General features: G+C 28.1%; 1 protein-coding gene across 1 annotated transcript in view; it reads left to right on the forward strand.

Annotated features, from left to right (window-relative positions):
- The window catches only part of LOC118066785 (peroxidasin-like), a 76,571-nt gene that overhangs the window by 43,483 nt on the left and 11,790 nt on the right, over nt 1–21,298 (forward strand). The window contains exon 6 of the mRNA XM_035083109.1: nt 3,903–4,080. Within this exon, the coding sequence (XP_034939000.1) occupies nt 3,903–4,080 (178 nt within the window). The remainder of the gene's footprint in view (nt 1–3,902; nt 4,081–21,298) is intronic.

Raw genomic sequence — 21,298 nt, forward strand, 5'->3', positions numbered from 1 at the left:
CTTACTTTCTGAAAATGAATCAGTGAATATTCACTGTTTAAATTGATAACAGCACTAATTCAAACAATGATCATGGTTTTATGACTGCAAATCAATGGATACCATTGATTTATTTTTAAAGAGTACATTTGGGTGACATCTATTCATATAGAAATTGGTACATGATTCCAATCCAATGCTTTCAGAGTCTTAATTAATTGCTCATACCAAAATATTCCTAACAACCTTGGTATGTCAATAGCAATGTCAAAGAAGAAACTGTGCTATTCAGGCTTAGCTACCACTTGAACAAACTTGTCTCAATGATCCTTGTTAGAAGTGACGAAACATGTAGACTTGAAAAGAAACTCAAGCAATTAGACTTACCATTGAGATTGACAGAGAGCAAGCTAAAAGGTTTCTAGTACTTAACAATATCACAAGACCTCTTGATGTATTAAAGTCATCATCATTACTGATTGTTTGATAGAAAACAAAGTGTAATTATATCTTAATTGATCCAATAAAAAAAGGTACACAGAAATAGTTTGTCAGATATTTTAGAAACATGACAAACCACCAGCATTTTGTGGAAGTAATGAATGTGCCAAACCATCCTGTGATCCCTTCGTTTTACTCTATTTTAGTCTCTCCAGTACACCCATTCTGTTCAATTCCATGTCCTCATGACCTCACTACTGTTTTGTTTGATCGTACGGAACAACACTGATCGGCAATGTTATTATGTTCGACAAAGGACAGTAGACATTGAGATCAAGGAAGCGTGAAATAGAGATAATGACTGGCAAGCCAATCAACTAACAATCACTATATTAAATTCAACACAAGAATACATTCTTCTTCAACGTCTTGACATTTTTATTTTATTCAATCAAAAAATATCCTGTTTTCATTAATAATTCTAGACAGATTTCAATTGATTCTTTCCTTAAAAAATATGTGAATAAAGTTTTATTTAAAGTGACATATTCTCATACTTCTACAATAAATACAACAATTTTATTCATCGAAATAGGAATAAAATTCGTTATTGGTATATATAAATTTGTGATATATCTGTAAAGAATATAAAGTCTCACATTTTATTATCTGGAAATGAAATATTCTTTTTTAATTTCGAAATTCATTTTTATTTATCCCGTGTCATTTTGATAGAACTGATAGGAAAACGATTTATTTTTGAGTATAAAATAGACAGTAACAGCATGGTATAGTTGCGTAGAGATAGCAGATGACATGTTCTTAGAAAGCCGAGTGAATGCTCATACAAACAGATATAGGTGTGAGATGGGAAGGAGTAAAACTGGGCATCAGTAACATGTGCTACGTATTGATTCTCATTTCTCGTACATCAACAACGTGATATTCATGCATACTACCAACATTTTCCTGTTTAAGGATAACGCTTTCAACGCGTTCTCCTCTCACAGCCCATGCACGTGTGATTTTTTATAAACCTTCATGCATGAAACACATATGTATACATATGTTAATACCCCTACACCATCTGAATGAATAAACACATGGTGAATTTTGGATGATGACCCAATGGAAAGTGCTTGATTGTTTACGAACATGGTTTTATAACGTACTCATGTAGTATGATTATATCCTTACGAGAAAGGACTTAACTATTATAACCATGTCTATATGTTGATAGATTCTGGTGGGCAAATTAACATTGTAGTCTAGACAACAGAGAACTGATCACACAGTTGCCTACTATGAGAATGGGTGTAGGACAAGATGATACCTATCATATTCTCCTTACATTCCAATTCTCATGACTCCATTCACTGGTCGATCATCTAGTTAATTGGTAGTATTCAATTAATATTTACTTAATGCTTCATTGCTCATTAAATATGAGATAATAGAATATCCTTATCTAATTAGCAATGTAGGTATTGCAATTTCATAAAAGATACATCAACATTATTTGAATAAAAGAATACCATCTTTTTTTGATAGTTTGAAAGGAATAGAAGATGAAGCTTCTGTGATGTTTGATATGTTTGAAAGGATCTTCTTGAGAATGATTTTGGCTTGACTTATGTAGTTTTCTTTTTGTGTACACAGTCATAGAGATGATAAAGTCCTATGAAGTTCGTTAGGAAATACAAATATAAACTTAAAGTCAGTTTGTTGAGTGTAGTTTGAATAGTCGAAAAGCTATATGTTGATCTAAAATTCGTGGTATCCTACTGTACATTGGTACATTGGTTGAGTTTCTGAGCTTGTCAACAACATTTCGAATACACTCATGACCAGATGTGGTTTTGGCTTAAAAAGAGATAAGGATTTGGTTTGAACACAAGTTTAACCTTCATGATAAATCTGTATTATATGATGATGATGATGATGATGATCTTTATTACTGAAAGACGTCAATGCTATCATATATGTTTCAATTATTATCCTTTCAACTCATTTACGTATTAAAATAAGTCTTTCATAGAATTTTTTATTTTCGATTGATGAAAACTTTTGTTTGAAGAAAGTAAAGTTTGAACGAAAGGATCTGCATTACCATTCATCTCTTTCGTTTTGTTCCTTCAGAAACAATGCATCTGTCTATTGAAAGAATGAAGAGTTCAGAAAAAAGAAGCATAATGTCGAATATTTTAAGCTTGCGTAATAGCTAAAGCTTTCACAAGGAGTAAATTTTTTTCTCGCATACTAAAAGTTCATGAAACAGAAAGTTTTCTAGACTTGAGAAATCAAGATTCTTATTTAACTTATTTATTTTTGTTATTTTCTTTTAAAAGATATCTTCGAGGTATAGAAAAATGACACAGACTAAGTGGTTTCGTGGAAAAAAAAAATTAAATTATTAACGAATGATAGAAATTAATAATAAAAAAAAAAGAGGAATTACAAGAAAGTAATCCTTTAATATAAATTTCACCAGTATCAGAAATAATATTGTATCGAGAAAACATTCTTCAGTAACTTTGATTCAATTAAATTGAAAAAGAAACATTTTCTTTAATTAAATTAAAGTAAAAAGTAATCGTACAAATTTACGCTTACTAGCATTGTCTTTCCTCTTCGGTATTTTTTTCCTTAAAGGTCACTGATTCTCTGTTTTCAAGTGTAGCAAATGATTCTCATCACGCCTGATAGTGAAACTTGCTTTTTCGTGGCTCATTGTTTCTACCACACACAGGCGACCCAGTTTGTTTCTTTTAGTGCTTTTAGCAAATTGCCTTCCGATGCTTCGGCACATCTAGGTACGAGAAATAAAGATAGAGTGTAAAACTAGGCTAAAATACAAAAATGATTGCTGTAAAAGCGCTACAGGTTTTTTTTCTTTCATTTTATTCATTACTTTATCCGTAAAGGAAGAAATCTTCCCAGAAAAAGGTATCAAGTTTTACTTTAATAGAATCAATTTATTTTTATAATTTCAAATATAAACATTCTATCTCTTATAAACTTCTAGGTCTAATTATTTTTTTTTTCTATTAAATAGTTGTTTGTTTTTTAATTAAAAAAAAAAGAGGTAGAAAAATAATGGAGTTGAAAAGAAAATGTAATCACTAGAAGTCGATAGCTAATAAAAGATAAATCAATGGGTTTATTTAGACTTGTCTGTTAATTGAAGTCGTAACTTAACTGGTAAACTGACGTAATTAAGTTATTCTGGTATGCGGAACGTATAATTAACAACGTCTTCATATAGAACCACAACAGCCATTTAACTAGTAGAAGTTACCCTAGCAATCTGTTCTTGAGAGAAAGTCTCAAAATGTCTTTATACTTGATGATTATATAATACCAACAATCCTTGATATCCATAGCTAGTGGTAGAATTAAAATACTTTTCAAATTGATCATTCCAATAATGATATCATCCAAGAGTGAATTTAAAAATCTATTGAACGATTTATTTGTTTCAGTACCCCGAGTGGAAATAGTTGATGAACATGGTGCAACTGCTGGAGACAAATTCTATAAAGCTGGTAGTACAATAGAGCTTAAGTGTGTTGTGAGCAGAGTGCCTCATCCTACTGGTTATGTGACTTGGAGGCATGGATCTCGAATGCTGAACTATGATACCATTCGTGGAGGTATAAGGTGAGTAATATATAATCCTAATTAATCCTTCAAGTGTTTAATTATTTTTTAACGGTTAAATAGCTCTTTTTAAAACTTGAAAATAATTACTATATTGATAAATTATAGGACTGATTTAATGTTAATCTAGGTTAATAGCTAGTTTAATTTATGAAATTCACTAATTAAAAATCCATGTTCTCGAGATTCTCATTAAAATACCATTTCTCACTTTTGTTTTAACTATTTTGAAATCAATCTCTGGAAAATAAAGTTGGAACAAGTTATTAACCGTATATTTACTAACTAAAATAAAAATATATTTACATAAAGTACGTTAATGTAAAGAGAAAGAGGAATAAATACTCAACAATTCTATAGATATTTACTATACATGAAAAGAAAGGTTAATTATATTTATGTGACTTGCATAGAAGGACACTAATTGCTTTGATAAAGAATGAAACGACCATGGAATTTGGAGAGTCTTTTATTAAAGGTTTCACAGACAATACATGTGAACCAAGAGTTTTTACGGGTATCATCATAGTTCACAGTTTGTGACCTAATTGGTTATATCTCCAAATTCATGAATTTTAACAACCACACTTGCCTATCCGATTCACATTTATTGCGAGTCTTTGAATCAGCAAAAAACTGCTTCTATAAATAACTACTCACTCGACACTCACTTTTATCTAACCAAACTCAATTCTTAATTACCGTATAATATAAATAACTTGTTTGATAAAAAATTGTCAAATAAAACAATAATTAAAATTTACAGTGACAATGTTATTTGTAATATTTGTAATAATAGTTCTGGTGAATATTTATGTGATACCGATGTAATTACTGCATTGATATTGTCAACTTGAATCTGATAATATGATAACATTTACTGAATCAATATAATTATGTGGCTAGTATAACATAATGATGTTGGCTGTCTTAATTTAAGCAGTTTGGATGATATTGACAATACAATTCCTACAATATCAGATTAAAGGTGTTCCTTTTCAACGTATATTTTATTTTTGAAGATTCTTTTTTAATCAATTTATTGGTAATGAAAAAGAAATTCCAACAAGTCTATAATCTCTTGATGAGAGTAAAAGTGACAATTAATTGCTCATGGTATAGACACTTGTAACAAGTACACTTGACAAATGATTTTCTTGAATCAAGAATAATTTCATTCTTGATCAAAATGCTCTTGAATAAAACAATAAAACATGTCTAACATATCATGAATGGATTCAGAATGATGGGAGAATGATAGGAAAAATGCAATGATCCTGCCATCATTCTGGATCCAGCTATGTTGAACATGTATTATTATTATTTTATTTAAGAATATTATAATCAACAATGAAATTACTCTTGACCCAAGAATATGCTTTTGTTAGAGTATAAATACCTATTACTTAGGTAGAATTCTTAAGATTTATTTGATGCAGCCAATAATGTTACCAAGAGTACAAAAGCATGTCTGAATGTTATTGATTATGTATTTTTTTTAAATATCTTTCATGCTTGCGTTATCTTTATATTTTTCTTTCACTTCAATAAACTTTGAATATCAATATTGCTTCGATGTATTTTCTAAAGACAAACTACATATTGAAATCCTCTTATAACTGCGTTATTATCTTTTATGCCAGAACTAGTTATGTTTATGCTGTTGAAGCTTCTACGTTTGCATCAGTCTTGCACGGTGAGTCTATCCACGTACTTTAAACTCTGCATCATCTATAGATATACAAATGCAATTGATCAGATAGCCAAGCACTGAAAACGAAGTCTATTCACGTACTAGTGAGATACGTTATTGCCAGCATGGCTGGTTTAATTATTGGTTCGACGCCTATTGGGTATGATGGACGTTTCAGGATGCACTGGCCAAAAGGAAATTCGCTAGCCCAGCCACAGGAGACGTCCCATGATGTCACTTGGCTTTTTTTTTATTTCTCTAATGCCTTGCATCAGTTGGATGTAGTAAATCATTTACCAACTGATACATGAATGTCATACTGATTTTTTCATCAAAATTATTCTGAAGTATTTTTTAAAATAAATTCTCTTTGAGATTTACATTTTAGTTATGTTTTATTAAAGTTTAATTTTACTTTAATTTAAACTAAAAAACTTCAGTAATGTATTCAATCATTGTTTTTTTTTTCTTGGAGTGGTTAACAAATTTTTGGGCACTTCACCTTAATAAATAATTCATTGATACCAACACTCTAATAAGTCAGGATGCTAGCACCAGACCTTAGTACCACGACGACTATTCAAATTTTAAGAACTATTTGAATTGAAACTTTAGTTTCAGACTTTCTTGTTAAGTTTCCTATTAATGTAAACGTTAACTAAAATATTCACAAATTCATTAATAATTAATAGACAAATTTAATCAATAGTTTAGCTAGCAATAAGTCAACAGAGGAATTAATTGTCTTCAAATATCCTTTTACTTAGTCTCTAGTATACAAGAAAGTTTTCAAACAAATAGTCATAAAGAGATTTATGTTTCTATCAAAGTAAATATGTCAATTATTAACAAACCTTCAATTGTCCTAAACAAAAGTACATACTGAAAATAAACGGCCGTAAATCCTAGAGTGTTTCTAACTTTGTTGGAGTTATCTATTTAAAATGAAAATACAGAGTTACGTTGATGGAATGAGGTGGATGGAAATTGGGTTATATTATTTACCTCATTTAACTATGAATTAAATTCACTCACTGCTAATAATCCTCCAATTGAAAAAAATGCTCAAAAAACTTTCAAACGTTAATAAATTTTATTTTAATAAATGAATATTATTTTATTAATAGCGATAAGTGGTGGTAATTATAATCATCCCAAATTATATATTAATATTAATGAACATGAGATTTTAAGAATAATTTAAAAAATTCTTCAATCAACTTGGTATATTAATATTATTGTTAGTTTTGGTGAACCTATAACCCGTAGGACAAGGAAAGTTATGGTACCTGATGAACTCAAGTAACTTTAATGTTGTTAGGAAGTTCAAGGATACTGTTCTGTGGACTAGCTTATTTCCTGGGATGTATCAGTTAACTCCTTATGGTTAGGTAAATACTTATATCTATATATACACTTTGCTGCATCTTAACTACATTATCTTTCATGACTGTCATTAGAATTTTGAGATTAAATTTAAATTTTAAATAAACTAATCAAAATTTTAATTTCCAAAGAATAGCCTTCGAGACTTCTTCTTTTTTTCTTTTTAAAAAATAAATCTTTAAATTAATAATTGATTATCTATGTAACTTTTTAATTATTGGTATCTCTTGATGAAACTTAATTAATTGAAAGTTACCCAATAATTTTTTTTCTACACATTAAATTGTAGTGTAAAATAAAAATAATTGAACCTGAACAAAAAATATATCGAAGAAAGGAGAATGAAAGAGATTTCTCATGTTAGTTTGCTCTGAAAGCGGAATGTACTACTACGTAAATGTTCATATATGTTAGAATTTATCTAAGAAAAGATATTTGACATACGGAATTCCGGTTGATACCTTTGACGTTACTTGTTCTCAACAGATAATAAAAGTCCATGTCAATGAAAAAACATTGACAGCTAATAAAATCAACTATTCACTTTAATTTTATATAAAGCAATTATATTATTAATTACCTTAACTTTTAATAAATTATAAATTATTATTCGAATTATTATCTATTCTAAAATATTAAAAATTTCTATCATTCCCCGTTAGAAGAATTTTATTTTTGAAAGTCATATCTAAGAATATTTGGAGTACGATATAATCGAAAATATTCAAAAGTTGATATTCAATATGCATAAATCAAATAAGAACTAAAGTGGGACAGTATATTCGTTCAATAAATATTGAATCTTACGAGCCCTTACCAGTGATGATTCTAATTTTACATTTTTAGAAATAAATTTAATATCAACCCCCAAATAAAAATATTACAAAATCGATGGATTCTTTTTTTTTTTATAAATAACTATAAAATAATAGACATTTTTAATTATTTCAAATTTATTAAATACAGTTGACGTTGAAAGAAATAGATGACAGTAGTGTGATCTTGATTTTTAATAACGTTAGTCGACACATTCCTCGCTTGACAGACACTATTCGGGTGACAGACTGTTTGGACAGAAAGTACATTCCTAAATGTCAGGCATGATTGCTGAAATTTCTTTATAAATGCAAAGTTGAAATATGTTTTTATTATTAATGATATCCTAAAAAAAGATGATATGAAGTTATTTAACGAAGGATTATATCTTAATGAAACTGTGTTAGGTATTTGATAGAAATGATTAAAAAGCAGTTTTGAAATAGGTCGGTTTAAAATGAAAGTAAGACTGAGGATATGCTTGTACTTAGAAAGATGTATTTCAAAGTACTATAGATATCTTAGATAATAACTGCATTAAGGCGTAGGTATTCAGTTAGTGCATTAGAATATGAAATTGAGATGCTATTATGCTGCGTCAAGCGCAAGCTTTTCTTGACTAGACAACGGCGCCACACTTCCCGTATCACTTGACGCTTCCAAGCCATTTGCCTTTGACCTCAAGATGCGGATAAGGTAGTGAGAGGAGAAAAGGAAAGATAGTAGATGACCGAGTGGAGCATCTAAATTCTAAAATAGAGCTATGATGGCATTGTTCGCAAGAGCAGCTGCAAATGCAGCAAGTTTACAAACTTTATTGAAGTGACAACTACACTGCTAAGAACTTTAATGCTACCTTGTTTATTTGGTATTATTTTAATGAGAAGCTTACTCCAAGATTTACATACTTGGTACACACAAAAGAATTTTTATTTCACAATATTTCAATCTCTTTCATTATTACTGTTAATTAGATTTTTGAATTTTACACACACACACACTAACTTTCCTATTTTTATCTTTATCCGTACATTTTAAATATGCATGAAGGTTTATAGAACCTTTTTTTAATATAGCCACATGAGGTGGTGCATAGAAACTTTTTAACTCTTTATTTCATTTTTTCTCTTTTCATCTTTCAAACTTAATTAAAAAACCTTGGATATATCAAGAGTCATGTTCAACAAAAAATCACATTTAGAAAATTCAATATCTATAGATGCACCAAATATTAGAGTTTAATTAAATCTCTAACTTGATTCAATTTATTTAGAATATGATGTCAATTTATTTCACTTTTTTATCTTTAATAATGAAATACTGATTTGACAGCTTATTTATTAAAAGATTGATCCTTTTTTATATTTAAATATTAAATAAATATCTATTTGATTGAATTATCAATATGTATGTGTAAAGAATGAATTAACATTCTGTTATTCATAATAATATTAGTCATTGTATAATCATAACTGACCACAGAAGCTGTGAAGGATCTGTGTTTGCAAGGTGTGAGACAGAAATTATAGTATCCACATGCGGTGCTATGATGGGATGAATACGTGCTACGGAAATATTAAATACTATTATATGCACCGAGCTGTAACTACAATGGTATATACCACTGGCACGTGCCCAATGTCACGTATTATTACAACTCAGTATCAAGATCATCATCTGCATTTCAAGTTGCAAGAATTGAGAGAGAGAGAGAAATTTGTCTTTTGTTTTTATATTAATATTTACAAACTTACTGTGTGGATAAATGATAGTAAAATCCATTTATTCCACTATTATATATTTTAAACTTAAGTTAAAAAAAAAGAGAATCAATTACCAACTAGTTAATAAGAATTCAAATAATGCAACTGTGGATGGCGTAAATTTGTTTCGTCAAGTATACGAATAAATAACGACGGTTGTATATAGCAAACAATTAATCGTACTGTGCTGATTTTACTCAATTTATTGCTGTAATTTGGTCGGAAATAGTCGAGCTACATAGAACCCTCTTATGCTCTTAGAGTGAATACTCATACTAATGATTTAATAGGCACATATTGGAGATTGCTTATTTATTAGAGAATAAAGAAATAAACTGACCAATTACATGTAATTAATTCAATGTTTGTTTATTTGATAAAATTATATTTTTCTTCAATTTTAAAAATTTATTCTACAAAAAAAGAAAACAAATATTAGTATTGCGGATTTTTTGTTTGAGTATTTATTTGGAATTTTATTACTTGAATGTTTGTAGAAATACTTAAAAATTTTTTCCATAAAACGTGATGAAAGAAAAGAAAAAAAAAATAAAAATAAATAGCAGAAAAGTAGAATTTTGTTTTCTTTAGTGTAAAAATAAAAGAATGAAATAGTTGAGGCATTTGACCACGTAGAGAGAAGCGATTGAAATTCACCCTCTTGATGTTAGTTTAGCGTCAGTTTGGCAAGAGATGTAGCTCAGATTGGCATATGTGAGTATGAGTCGGTGACCTTTTGGAGTGGTTTTCCGGTATGCTCGGCTAGGTTTTAGGAGGTTGAGTCCCTTTCTCTGGTATGGGTCAGGTGAACCAATATGCGGCATCTGGTGTAACATGCTTCAAGCTTCGCATAACAAGCTACAGACTAGCAACGCGTTGATGGGAAAAGTTGCAGTATGCAAGCTCAGATGTATTCCTCTGTCTGTGCATATCCCCTATCTTCTTGTTTTCTATCTTCCTACTTTTGCATCAATGTTTGGAGATTATAGCGTATTCTACATAAGCGATAAAAATATATATATATGTATATAAAACATGTCCTTTTATCCATATGTTTCAACATTCACTAAACCTAAAGCATACTCCAACCTTTCGTGACGTCCAATTTTCATGGATCAACCCCACGTAAGTTCTATCGAAGGTGAAAGGTGGATGGTCGAACGTGCATACAAACTTCTTTATGTAACTCGTTTTCTCTAAGAAAACTCACCTCGTTTGTTTACGTTAGTAGCGTCAGCTATTTTCATTGTATGATCCTCTTATCCAAATTTGGTGATAAAAGAAAGAAATCTGCCTAAAGTTTTAGAACCTCCTCTAAATTTTACCTTAATAAAATCACATTTTCTACAATTTATACGATCAAATAATTGGATTAGAAGAGAATAAACTTTATTCTTTGTTTATAAATTGTTTATTTTTATTTAAGTTAACACCAGGTGCGTATTTAAAATTAAGATTAAATATACAAACAGTTTTATATTAAATGATTTAAAAGATATATGTTGGAATGTTAACAATAGTTTTCTCGTAAATTTAAGCTGTTAAAAATTTTTAAGTATTTGAGTTGAAAGTTCAACCTACTTTATACAAACATTTTTGTTGATACACATAACTTTTAACAATGTTTCAATTCTGTAATAATATTAATGCAGAAAATCAATGTCAAAATGATTATTGATACTTATTGAATGAATTAGTTTAATGTAATTAAAAGATATTTAAATAATAAATCAGATAAACTAATGTCATTATGATTTATATACGTGAGAAACACAAACAATACTTACATATAATCCCATTAATCTGAGCAAATATTTTCAGATATGATAAAACTTTTCAATTTCGCCTGTGGCTAATGAATTGCCTCCAGTGATTAAACCATTCTCCATCATTTCATGCATGATAGAGAACTAAATTTGCTGGTGATTATATAAATATAATATTTATTATTCAAACTACATAAGATAATTAATACTTGAAATTGAAATAATCCTTTCATTATCTGTTCAATTTTATAAAATAAAAAGAAAATTTTGAAAAATATTTTCCTCTTTATAAATGAACTATTGTATATATTGAATTTGTATCTGTTTGTTTTATTACTTTTATATTCATTTCTATTTTTTTTTATTCTCTTTATTTTATACTACAATTTTTTTTTCTATCATAAAGCAAACAACATTGACTATGATTAAGTAAACCAACTTTTTCATTTTTATACTTGTTTTAGTAATTTTATTTCTTTCTTTTCTTATAAACAAGAGGTAAAATTGTTTTACTTGCAAGAGAGGATACAGATATCATGGAATGAAATATTGCGTAATACCAAGCACCGTATTCCCATCCAAATGAGGTGGTATATGAATAAGAAATTTTCTTAATGATATCTTATCACCAAAGTGCTTTCCAACTTTTCAGAAAAATTATTAGAATAAGAGCAACTTCATTGAGCTGTTTTAAAATTATGTATTAAATATTAATATCATATTTATTATTTATTTATGTTTAAGTAAAATTTAAACCTTTATCCTTTTTACCGTATTACTGTTTGCTTTAAAAATACAGAGTTACATTCATTCATTAATAAACATAGAATGGAAGGAAAAATAATATGACAAAGTCGTTAACAAGTCTTTTTTGTCATTTTAAATAACAGTATTATATAAAACATTGTTTGTGACATATTTAAAAAAAGATATGTTATATTTTAAATTAATTATTCATTAGGATTTTTTTTTTTTTTGTTTTTATTTTTAATAAAACAAATAATGAGATTGGTGACAAAAAATTTGAATAAAACATGTAATGTTAATTAATATTTTTCAAGATAAAACATTACATATGTTTCGAAATTTATTAACATCTTCCTTTGCTATTTATCATTCCACGAAATACACTTAACAGCTTGAAAAGGATACAGACGACTTGTACTTGTGAATTATTACAGACGAGCACTCAGCAGTGAACGTGAATGTATAATCTTGGAATAATGAAACTAGTTAAAGTTGGAGCTAAAATTTACCTCTTGTAGATGGAAAATGTTTTTTGGATACAAAAAAATTTTACTTTTATTAACAAAATTTTCACGTGATGATGCTTCATAAAAAGATGAAAAAAATAATTAACGACATTAATTTATAAAGAATATTAATTAAATAATGATGCAGTATTTAGTGAAAAGATATTTTAAAATTAATGCATCTTAATATAAAAGAAGAAAAGACTTGGGGGGGAAGGGGAATTTTTTTACCACCATGTTATCGTGTTGTATAATATTCTTGTCACATGCTGCAATGAGTGCAAACATGTATACATTGAAAAAAGTGAGAAAGTTTTCGAAAAGTTTGGGGATTTGCAGGTTTCATCGGTGCAGTGCTATAAAGACGACGGTATTAAAGAGCTCTTTGTATGCAATACAGTCTCTGTACTATACGAGAAGTGTCGCAAAAGTATATTTCGTATACCATATGCTGTTGCTATCATTCTTATTCTACATTTCCTACACGTATAAACCCGATCTGTTCACTGGAGTCGATTTAAAATTTCCTCATACTCAACCAGATTACCCAGTAGCGATGCGCCTGCGTTTTACTCCAACTTGTGAATGCAATATCATCATTTACACATTTGCCATGAAATTCAATAGCTTTCGGGTATCCAATGATGTTTTAAATTATTTAAAGCGTTTAACAAACTTCTCAAAATTATGTAAATGTTTTTTCCAATATGCTAATCTTTTATTTATTAAGCAAATATCATATTTTTAGGACATAAAATATGTATATATATATGCGTAGGTAAATTGATAAAACATGAAATTTTTTATTACCCAAATATTTTTTTTACCCCGGTTTTTCTTTCTTCATTTATTTTATTCTGTTCAGAATTCTCTATTTATTTAGAAAATTTAAAAGTATTCTACCGTTGTGATGAAATATTTTAACACAAAAAATTTCTATGTAGAGACAAATTTAATTAGTTGAAAAATTTTTATCATTCATTTTACATCCTAATACGTCCATCCTTATATATTTAAATTTTTTATGTTACCAACTAGCGTGCTTACTTCGTGAATTTGCATGAATAAATAGCTTGTGAATAAAGAAAGATTTTCTGCCACAGCTTGACTGACATTCAGAATAGACAATTAGAATTTTTTTACGTATAATTGAATGGTAAGCTCGACTCTTCCGGAAAATCCTTCTGCCAAAAGCCTACCAATGCTATATTCACAGTATTTAAATAAAGCACATTTATACGAGCTTATTTTACTGAAAACTGACTAATTCGTGATTAAATTGACAGGAGATATTTTTCTTTCTTTCTTCATTTTAAATTTTAAATAATAATTTATCAAAGATTTATACACATATTCAATCATATCTATTAAAATACTATTTTTTTTTTGAAATTCACGATCCAATAAATGATGCAATTAAACATATACATTTTATGTTATCGTCATTTATTTATTCAGGAATATTACAATACCCTCAGGGTTTGATATTTTTATTCAATGTAAACGTAATTGGCATTGATTCTCTTGTGAATAATTTCCAGTTACGATTTTCTGGTTATAACCACAAGTTTTAATCAAATATAGAAAGAACAAATACGAATGGATTCAAAAATGATTGTTTATCGAGGTGTATTTATTAAATATTATCTGATATTAATTAGAATAACAAAAGTATGTTGTGTTATTGATATATTTATATCAAATACACCTACAAATTTTTTATCATTTTTGTTATATTATTAAATAAGTTATTTTTACTCCAATTAATAACGTTATTCTGCCCAATCCATGTTATTATATTCCTAATAACTGGATGTTTGTTTATTCACACTATACATTTATTAACGAATAAATAAGTACATAAAGTTACAGAATATTTGTTGTATAAGTAATCTAGAAGATCTAAGTAGTTCAGAGGATAGATCCTAAGTGATGGAAATGATGTAAAAAGTCTCTTATTTAAAGGATTGACCAAAAGTTTAACTCATAGGGCTAGTGTAACTGGTTTTATTTCAAGGAAAGTTGGAGAAACCTGAAAGAGTTTAAAATCCAACTTTAGGAAATCGGGGATGATATAAAAAAGGGTTTCCAGTGAAGGACTTGGGTGCGTATAAAAAATAAGTAAGGTATATAACAATATAAATTAAAATAACACACATTATAAATTAATTAATTACTTTATTTTAATGCAAAACATGTGTTAAATATTTTTATTTATTTTTAATATTTTATTTCATGTGTTACTTGAACATAAAACTTTTAAAAATATGTATTGACATAATACACTTACACTACAGATATAACATAGTTGAGTGAACGAAAATGATTCATATCGATTGGCAGTGTATTTATTTTAGCAGTGATGAAATCTCAAAGGTACAATTGACAAGAAATTTTGCAACTCATGAGGAACTAGACATATGTTAATAGATCCCAGCAGAGTAGTTGGTGTTTAGATAACTTATGAATACTTACTTATACGTGAATTTCTCAATTCTACGCTTATAACTGTATAATGAATATGAATTTTCGTAGTGGACTATCTATTCTGTATAAAATGGTGAAATTCAAAGCACTTGTATGTGTCCACGAGTGCCATGAAATTCTTGTGGAATAGTCGTTGGCACCCGTTAGCTATGTAGTGTATTACCACCGGGGTTTTCTCAAACAATGCTGCCTAGCATATTTTGTATCCCACTTAGCCTAGATCCAAAGAGAGATATAAGTTACTCTATGTGCTTTGTTGAAGAACATGCGATAGAAAGTTTGAATTATAGGCCATAAAAAGTTAGTGAGGTTGGACGATTAAGCAGTTAGATAATATATATTTGCAGTATGCCTCCCAGATCTGGTTTTAACTCAAGTTTTCACTCATTCTTTGCATCCTCTCCTATTTTTCCTCCACTTGCCATATGTTGCATACATATTTTCTAGTCATTTGCATGCTTTCAATTTTTATGACGACACAAACTGTGTGAATTATATCTGTTACTTGCTAGATATTACCATCAAATTTTGATATTACTGATTATTTTTTTTTTTATCAAATATATTACCTATACTTATCACCATAAATATCTTTTTTTAATTAGAAATAGTGTCATGTCTATTTCGTTCAAGTGGTGAATAAAATAGGAAATTTTTTGGATACTTGGTATAGTGTTGAGATGAATTTACTGTTATATGGATACTGGGGAGTTCTCGCAACCACAGCTATCTTTTCTCTACCTCCTATCTTCCACATGATTATATCGATATGGAACAGAAGGGAGAGAAAAGTGAGCTTCCCGCGATTAGGATGGGGATTTTGGGGATGTGGTATCAGTGAAATTCTCACAGCAATCGAATTATTCGCTTACTGAGTGTGTGGCAAGGCAATTTCACGATAGAACATTCACGTAATGATATCATAAAATATCTGAATAAACGTATGTACAGAACACAAAGCAATTACATATTCGTTTTGGAAACTATTTTTACCAATTATCAATGATATTGGTTGGATTTTATGAGTTATGCGATTTAAAAATGGCTTTAATTAAACTTTAAAGTCTTGAGATAATTTTTAAAATAATAAATAATCATTTTTAGATTACTCAAAAGTAAATATTTCATAAGAATTCGACTTCAAAGCCTCTAAATTCTGTGGCCATCAAAATGTCTAAGTTATCCAATGATCAAGTGCCTCATTGAGAGCTTTTAAGCTCAACACTAAGCTGGAATTTATTTCTGTCCTGTTTATACAGTAGAACTATTGATTAAGAATATTTTTCTAAATTATGTCATCACGAAATTACGTCTTTAAACATTAAAAAAAAATTCTTAATGTACATTTTGATAAAAAAAAAAAAAAATAATAATTTACGATGAAATTCAATTTTCAAGTTAGATTATATTTCAAGTGTCCTCACAACCAACTAATACGATGGTAACAAAAGCCAAGAATAAGATGGCGAAGAAAAGTTGAATGCTTCTCTGGTTGCTTCTTGAAAAGGACTTAGGTAAATTGAAAACAAAATTAAATTCTACTAGTTGTCTAAATGTTAACTCTAGTGATAAAAATATGAGGTCTTGGAAAAAAAAAAAAAGAAACAGTTTACGAAAATTTTTAAAAGCATGAATATTATTGATTCAAGATGCTTATGTAAAACATCAGATATTTCACGAAAAAGATCAAATGTTCTGTTATAACATAACGACAATACTCTTAAGAAAAGTCAAGTTATTTTTGTAAAATGTTTTCTAGACCATTGAACATGCATCAGTATTCACAAACTTTACTTCCAATCATTTTTTTAAATAACGTCAAGATCTAAAAAGTAATGTTAAATTATTCAAAATACTCTATTGTAATAAATATATTCATTAATAATAATGAGTTAATTAATTTATTATTAATGAGTATTAATAATTATGTATACATAATTATTAATAATCATTTCATCAACCAATTAGTGAACAAGTAAATGATGTTATAAATTTTGATTATTGTATCAATTTTAATTGAAGGTTTAAACTAGGATTAATTAACGAAACCAAATATATTGATATTTATTTAATTATTTTTTCATTCGATAAATCAGATTAAATCAATCCTTGCAAATAAAATATACTCTTCTCAAAAATAAGTGGACTTTGGAATACTATACGTTTGCATAAACTCAGTCTCTAAGTCCAATTCTAATGCACATCTTTCATAGGTACATACTCAAGACGTTCTCTTGGCATAAGTTTGATTCGTCGAGGAAAGTTAGGATTCGTGACAAGGGTTAACCAAAACTTTGAAGACAATATATATATATAGGAAGATGATGGAAGCTGCGAGAATATAGATCTTATGGTCATGACATCACGAAAGGAGGTTGGAAACTTTCTCAATTCATCGGTTTCTACACTTCAATGATATTTAACATATTATCGAAAAGGAGAATAATGATCTTTAATTAAATTTATTCAACCGAAAAATGGATATTGTTTTAGAAAGAAGCTAATTCCCTTTGAGAAAAATCATTGCATCAATATGTTATTTCAAGATTTGAATGTTATTTTGTGGAATTCAAGATCCATCAAACTATGGTAATTGAAAGTTATTCAATTATTGAATCAAGTCATCTTTAGTTGGCTAGAGTATCATAAAGTGGCTTTGAGAGTATTTTGACCAACAGAAATCAAATCTCTTTGAACCAATTCAATGACCTGCAAAGGCCACGATCAAGTGTTTGCTACTTTAGATGAACATGTTGACAAATAAACATTTATCGATTTATCTTTGGTTTTGGAATGAATTTATCAAACTAAATTTAAATTATTATTATAATTATAAATTATAAAAATTATCATTTGGGGTGTGCATTTAAATTCAACAAACTTTTTAAGTTTAATGTTCGTTAGGTATCATTGAATATAAAGAGTTTTAGTGGAAATTTTAAAGTAAAAAATAAATTTAAACATCACAAAAGTAGATAAATAAAAAAAAGTGCTTTAAGGTTTGGGAAGTGGGTAGAATACTGCCTGATTTTATTTCACTATTGTTAGTTTTTATTGGCTGACAAGAGCTTTTCAATACGTATTCTGTTCAATTTATTTGCATGAAACAAGATATACGAAATACTCATGAAACATAGTACATATTTAATGAATTTTAAATAGACTTATTCTATATTGAAGTTGATTTCTTTTGGAGAGAGTTACAAAATAATGAAACATCTATCATTTTACATTAATTTTAATATTATTTAATTTATTCATTTCTGCTTAGGTTATTTTAATTTAAAAAAACATACTGATTCAATGGAATTCTGTTATTTAAATGATCTATAGAATTACAGTAATGTTTTAATTAAATGTGAATAATGTAATACATTTCAAAAGTATTGGTGAAAAATAATAACCCTTTCTGCTGATAAAATGAGTAAACAATGATTTTATCTAGCTTTTGATAATGATTTAAAAAATCATATTATTGAGAAATCAGCATAAAATTTTGCTTTTGAGTTGAAAGATACACTCAGAGGTGGAGTTTCTAAGTAATTAAGCCAGAATGGAAACCCTAGAATTTCTTCTTTTTTTACGTTAAAGAAACTTGCGGTTGTACGATGAATCAAAGAGAAAAGAGAAAATGAAACTATGAAAGAAAATAGGAAGAACGTCTGTTGCACTTCGCCTGTAGAATTGATTCACCAAGAATTTCTACCAAAGTGATTTCTCGTCAGAAGCGAGAATGCCAATTAAAAGTCGGTAACACTGGAAAATAATTGCTCTTTCATCCGTCATCGCTAGTGATTTTAACTGTGTAAAATAAATTTCTTTTCATCATAATATAATAATTATTATTTATCATTTTCATTTGAAACTTCAAAAATTAATTCTCGGTTTTATTGAAATATTTCAAGTATTTCACTCATCTTGATAATTAAATCATGGTTTAATAATAAGTAAATTAAATTATATACTAATTAATAAAATGTATTTGAAATATTTGTAATAAAATATTTTATTGAATTTAATGAAATGTTGTTTGAAGAATATATTTTGAGATTTGATTTAAGATTATGATATATTTAAATACAAATAACCTTTTTTTTTTTCTAATTAAAAAATGTAAATTACAACACTGTAAATTTTAGTGTTTTATTTTAAAACATTAAAAGTGTTTCAATATGATGATTAATAAAACACTTAAAAACGTTTTAAAATCAAGACAATGTTAATCAAATGGGTGACATCATTCCAAAACACTTTTAATGTTTTAAAATAAAACACTAAAATTTACAGATTAATCTGTTAACATTTTACAATGAGTAATATTTTAAGGAGGTTATCCATTCAGTCACTCCTCGTTTTTTTGATTTTTAAATGAATAGAAAAGAAAGGAAAAAAATTCTTATTAACAACAATAAAATAAATGGAGATAATCTAGTGGCTGTGCTTCAGGTGTTGAAGCAACTGGCGATTTGATCTTCATCAAACAGATCTGTCGTGAGTGCATTAGAATGAATAAAGTGACATTAGATTAATTATTACTTTCTGAGACCCCATGAATCTTGAAATTTAAACGAAACATTAGAATACTACTTGGTTCATTATACTCCAAATAATCGAGCATAATAAAAATGTATTCTTTCAATGACTTACTTTAAGTAACCATCAAAACTTTATCCATAAAAATGTTGCCATATCAACTGCAAAAAAAACCTTTTATTATGACTATTCAAAATTTTGAATTTATTAATAAAAAAAAATATTAGTTTGTTCACAGTAGATTTTTTTCTCAGCTTACTTCTTTTTTTATACTCAACTGAATACCATACATAAGAGTAAATTGAAATATATATGCATGATATTTTTTTAAAAATTTAATTATTTTATTGTTTCATATATAAAAGATATCATTTATCTGTAGCAGTTTTAATCTGTGTATTTAATATGTATGTATAGCATAATAAACTTAAGGTTTTAAAGGGTTGATATGTTAAACGATATCAGAATAACATGCGCAATAGGTGAGGTGAGAATGATGAGAATGGGTTGGTTATAGAACCAACTCAAGGGTGACTGTAAATGCAGAGGGTCGGAAAGGGGGATAAAAAATATGGTTGGAATTAAATTCCCGTAGCAGAAAAACTAACTTGGTGGTATGTGGCATCCGCGCGTGTTAGATTACGTATTGTGGCACTGCGGCATCTCGGAATTCTGAAAAGAGGTAAAAGAGGTGATGGCTAGTGCACTTCATCTTTTTCGTATGCATTGCCTTCATGTTATCTTTAGAGGTAAAAAGAAGAAAATAACATAGTAAAAATAGGATTAAAAATATAGGAAGAGAAAAGAATTCAAGTTGCTTTATGTAGTTGGATATTTTATCAACATAATTTCAAGTCAGTATATTAAAAAGGCTCATCATCATTCTTTTTAATGTCCTTTCAACAACTTCAAAGCATCAAAAGTTGAATATAATACTGACTTTGTTGATAAACATACATTCAAAAAGCTTGCATATTATTTTTAGTCATCATCAAGTCGTTCTTAGCTTATTAATAAATGTTTTATTAATAAATATTTCAATGAAAAAAAAAATAATTCAAGTAATACAAATAAAACTAACGAAATATAAAATGAGTACCAAAAACTTTCAATGCATTCTACTGTGATTTACACAAATTTCTGTGTAAATTTTCCATACAAATGAAATCATTTTTAAAAAGAATTATCTCAGGTTGCTCGTGAGAAGAGAATACTCAGTGCACCTCGTTATTTAGTGCTTCAAGAGTCATGCTCAGTCTCTTACTTTAAACATCGTAGAGTTGGAGAAAATGCATGCTTACTTGCTTCCCATTGTAACAATTATGGTTATATATTTTTTCCCTAATTAAGTTGTCATTAGCATAATATTTTTTCTTTGTTGTTATTTAACATTTGTAAATAAATGTCTCATTAAGACTAAATCTAAATAGTACTCAACACTCCATCTATATTTAATTAAATATCAAATGAATTTGATTGAAGGAACAAAAATAGAGTGAGTTGTCTCAAACGGTTCAAGTA

Source organism: Chelonus insularis, unplaced genomic scaffold (assembly GCF_013357705.1).
Source record: "Chelonus insularis isolate UGA/USDA-ARS -01 unplaced genomic scaffold, ASM1335770v1 contig_355_pilon, whole genome shotgun sequence".
Taxonomy (NCBI): domain Eukaryota; kingdom Metazoa; phylum Arthropoda; class Insecta; order Hymenoptera; family Braconidae; genus Chelonus; species Chelonus insularis.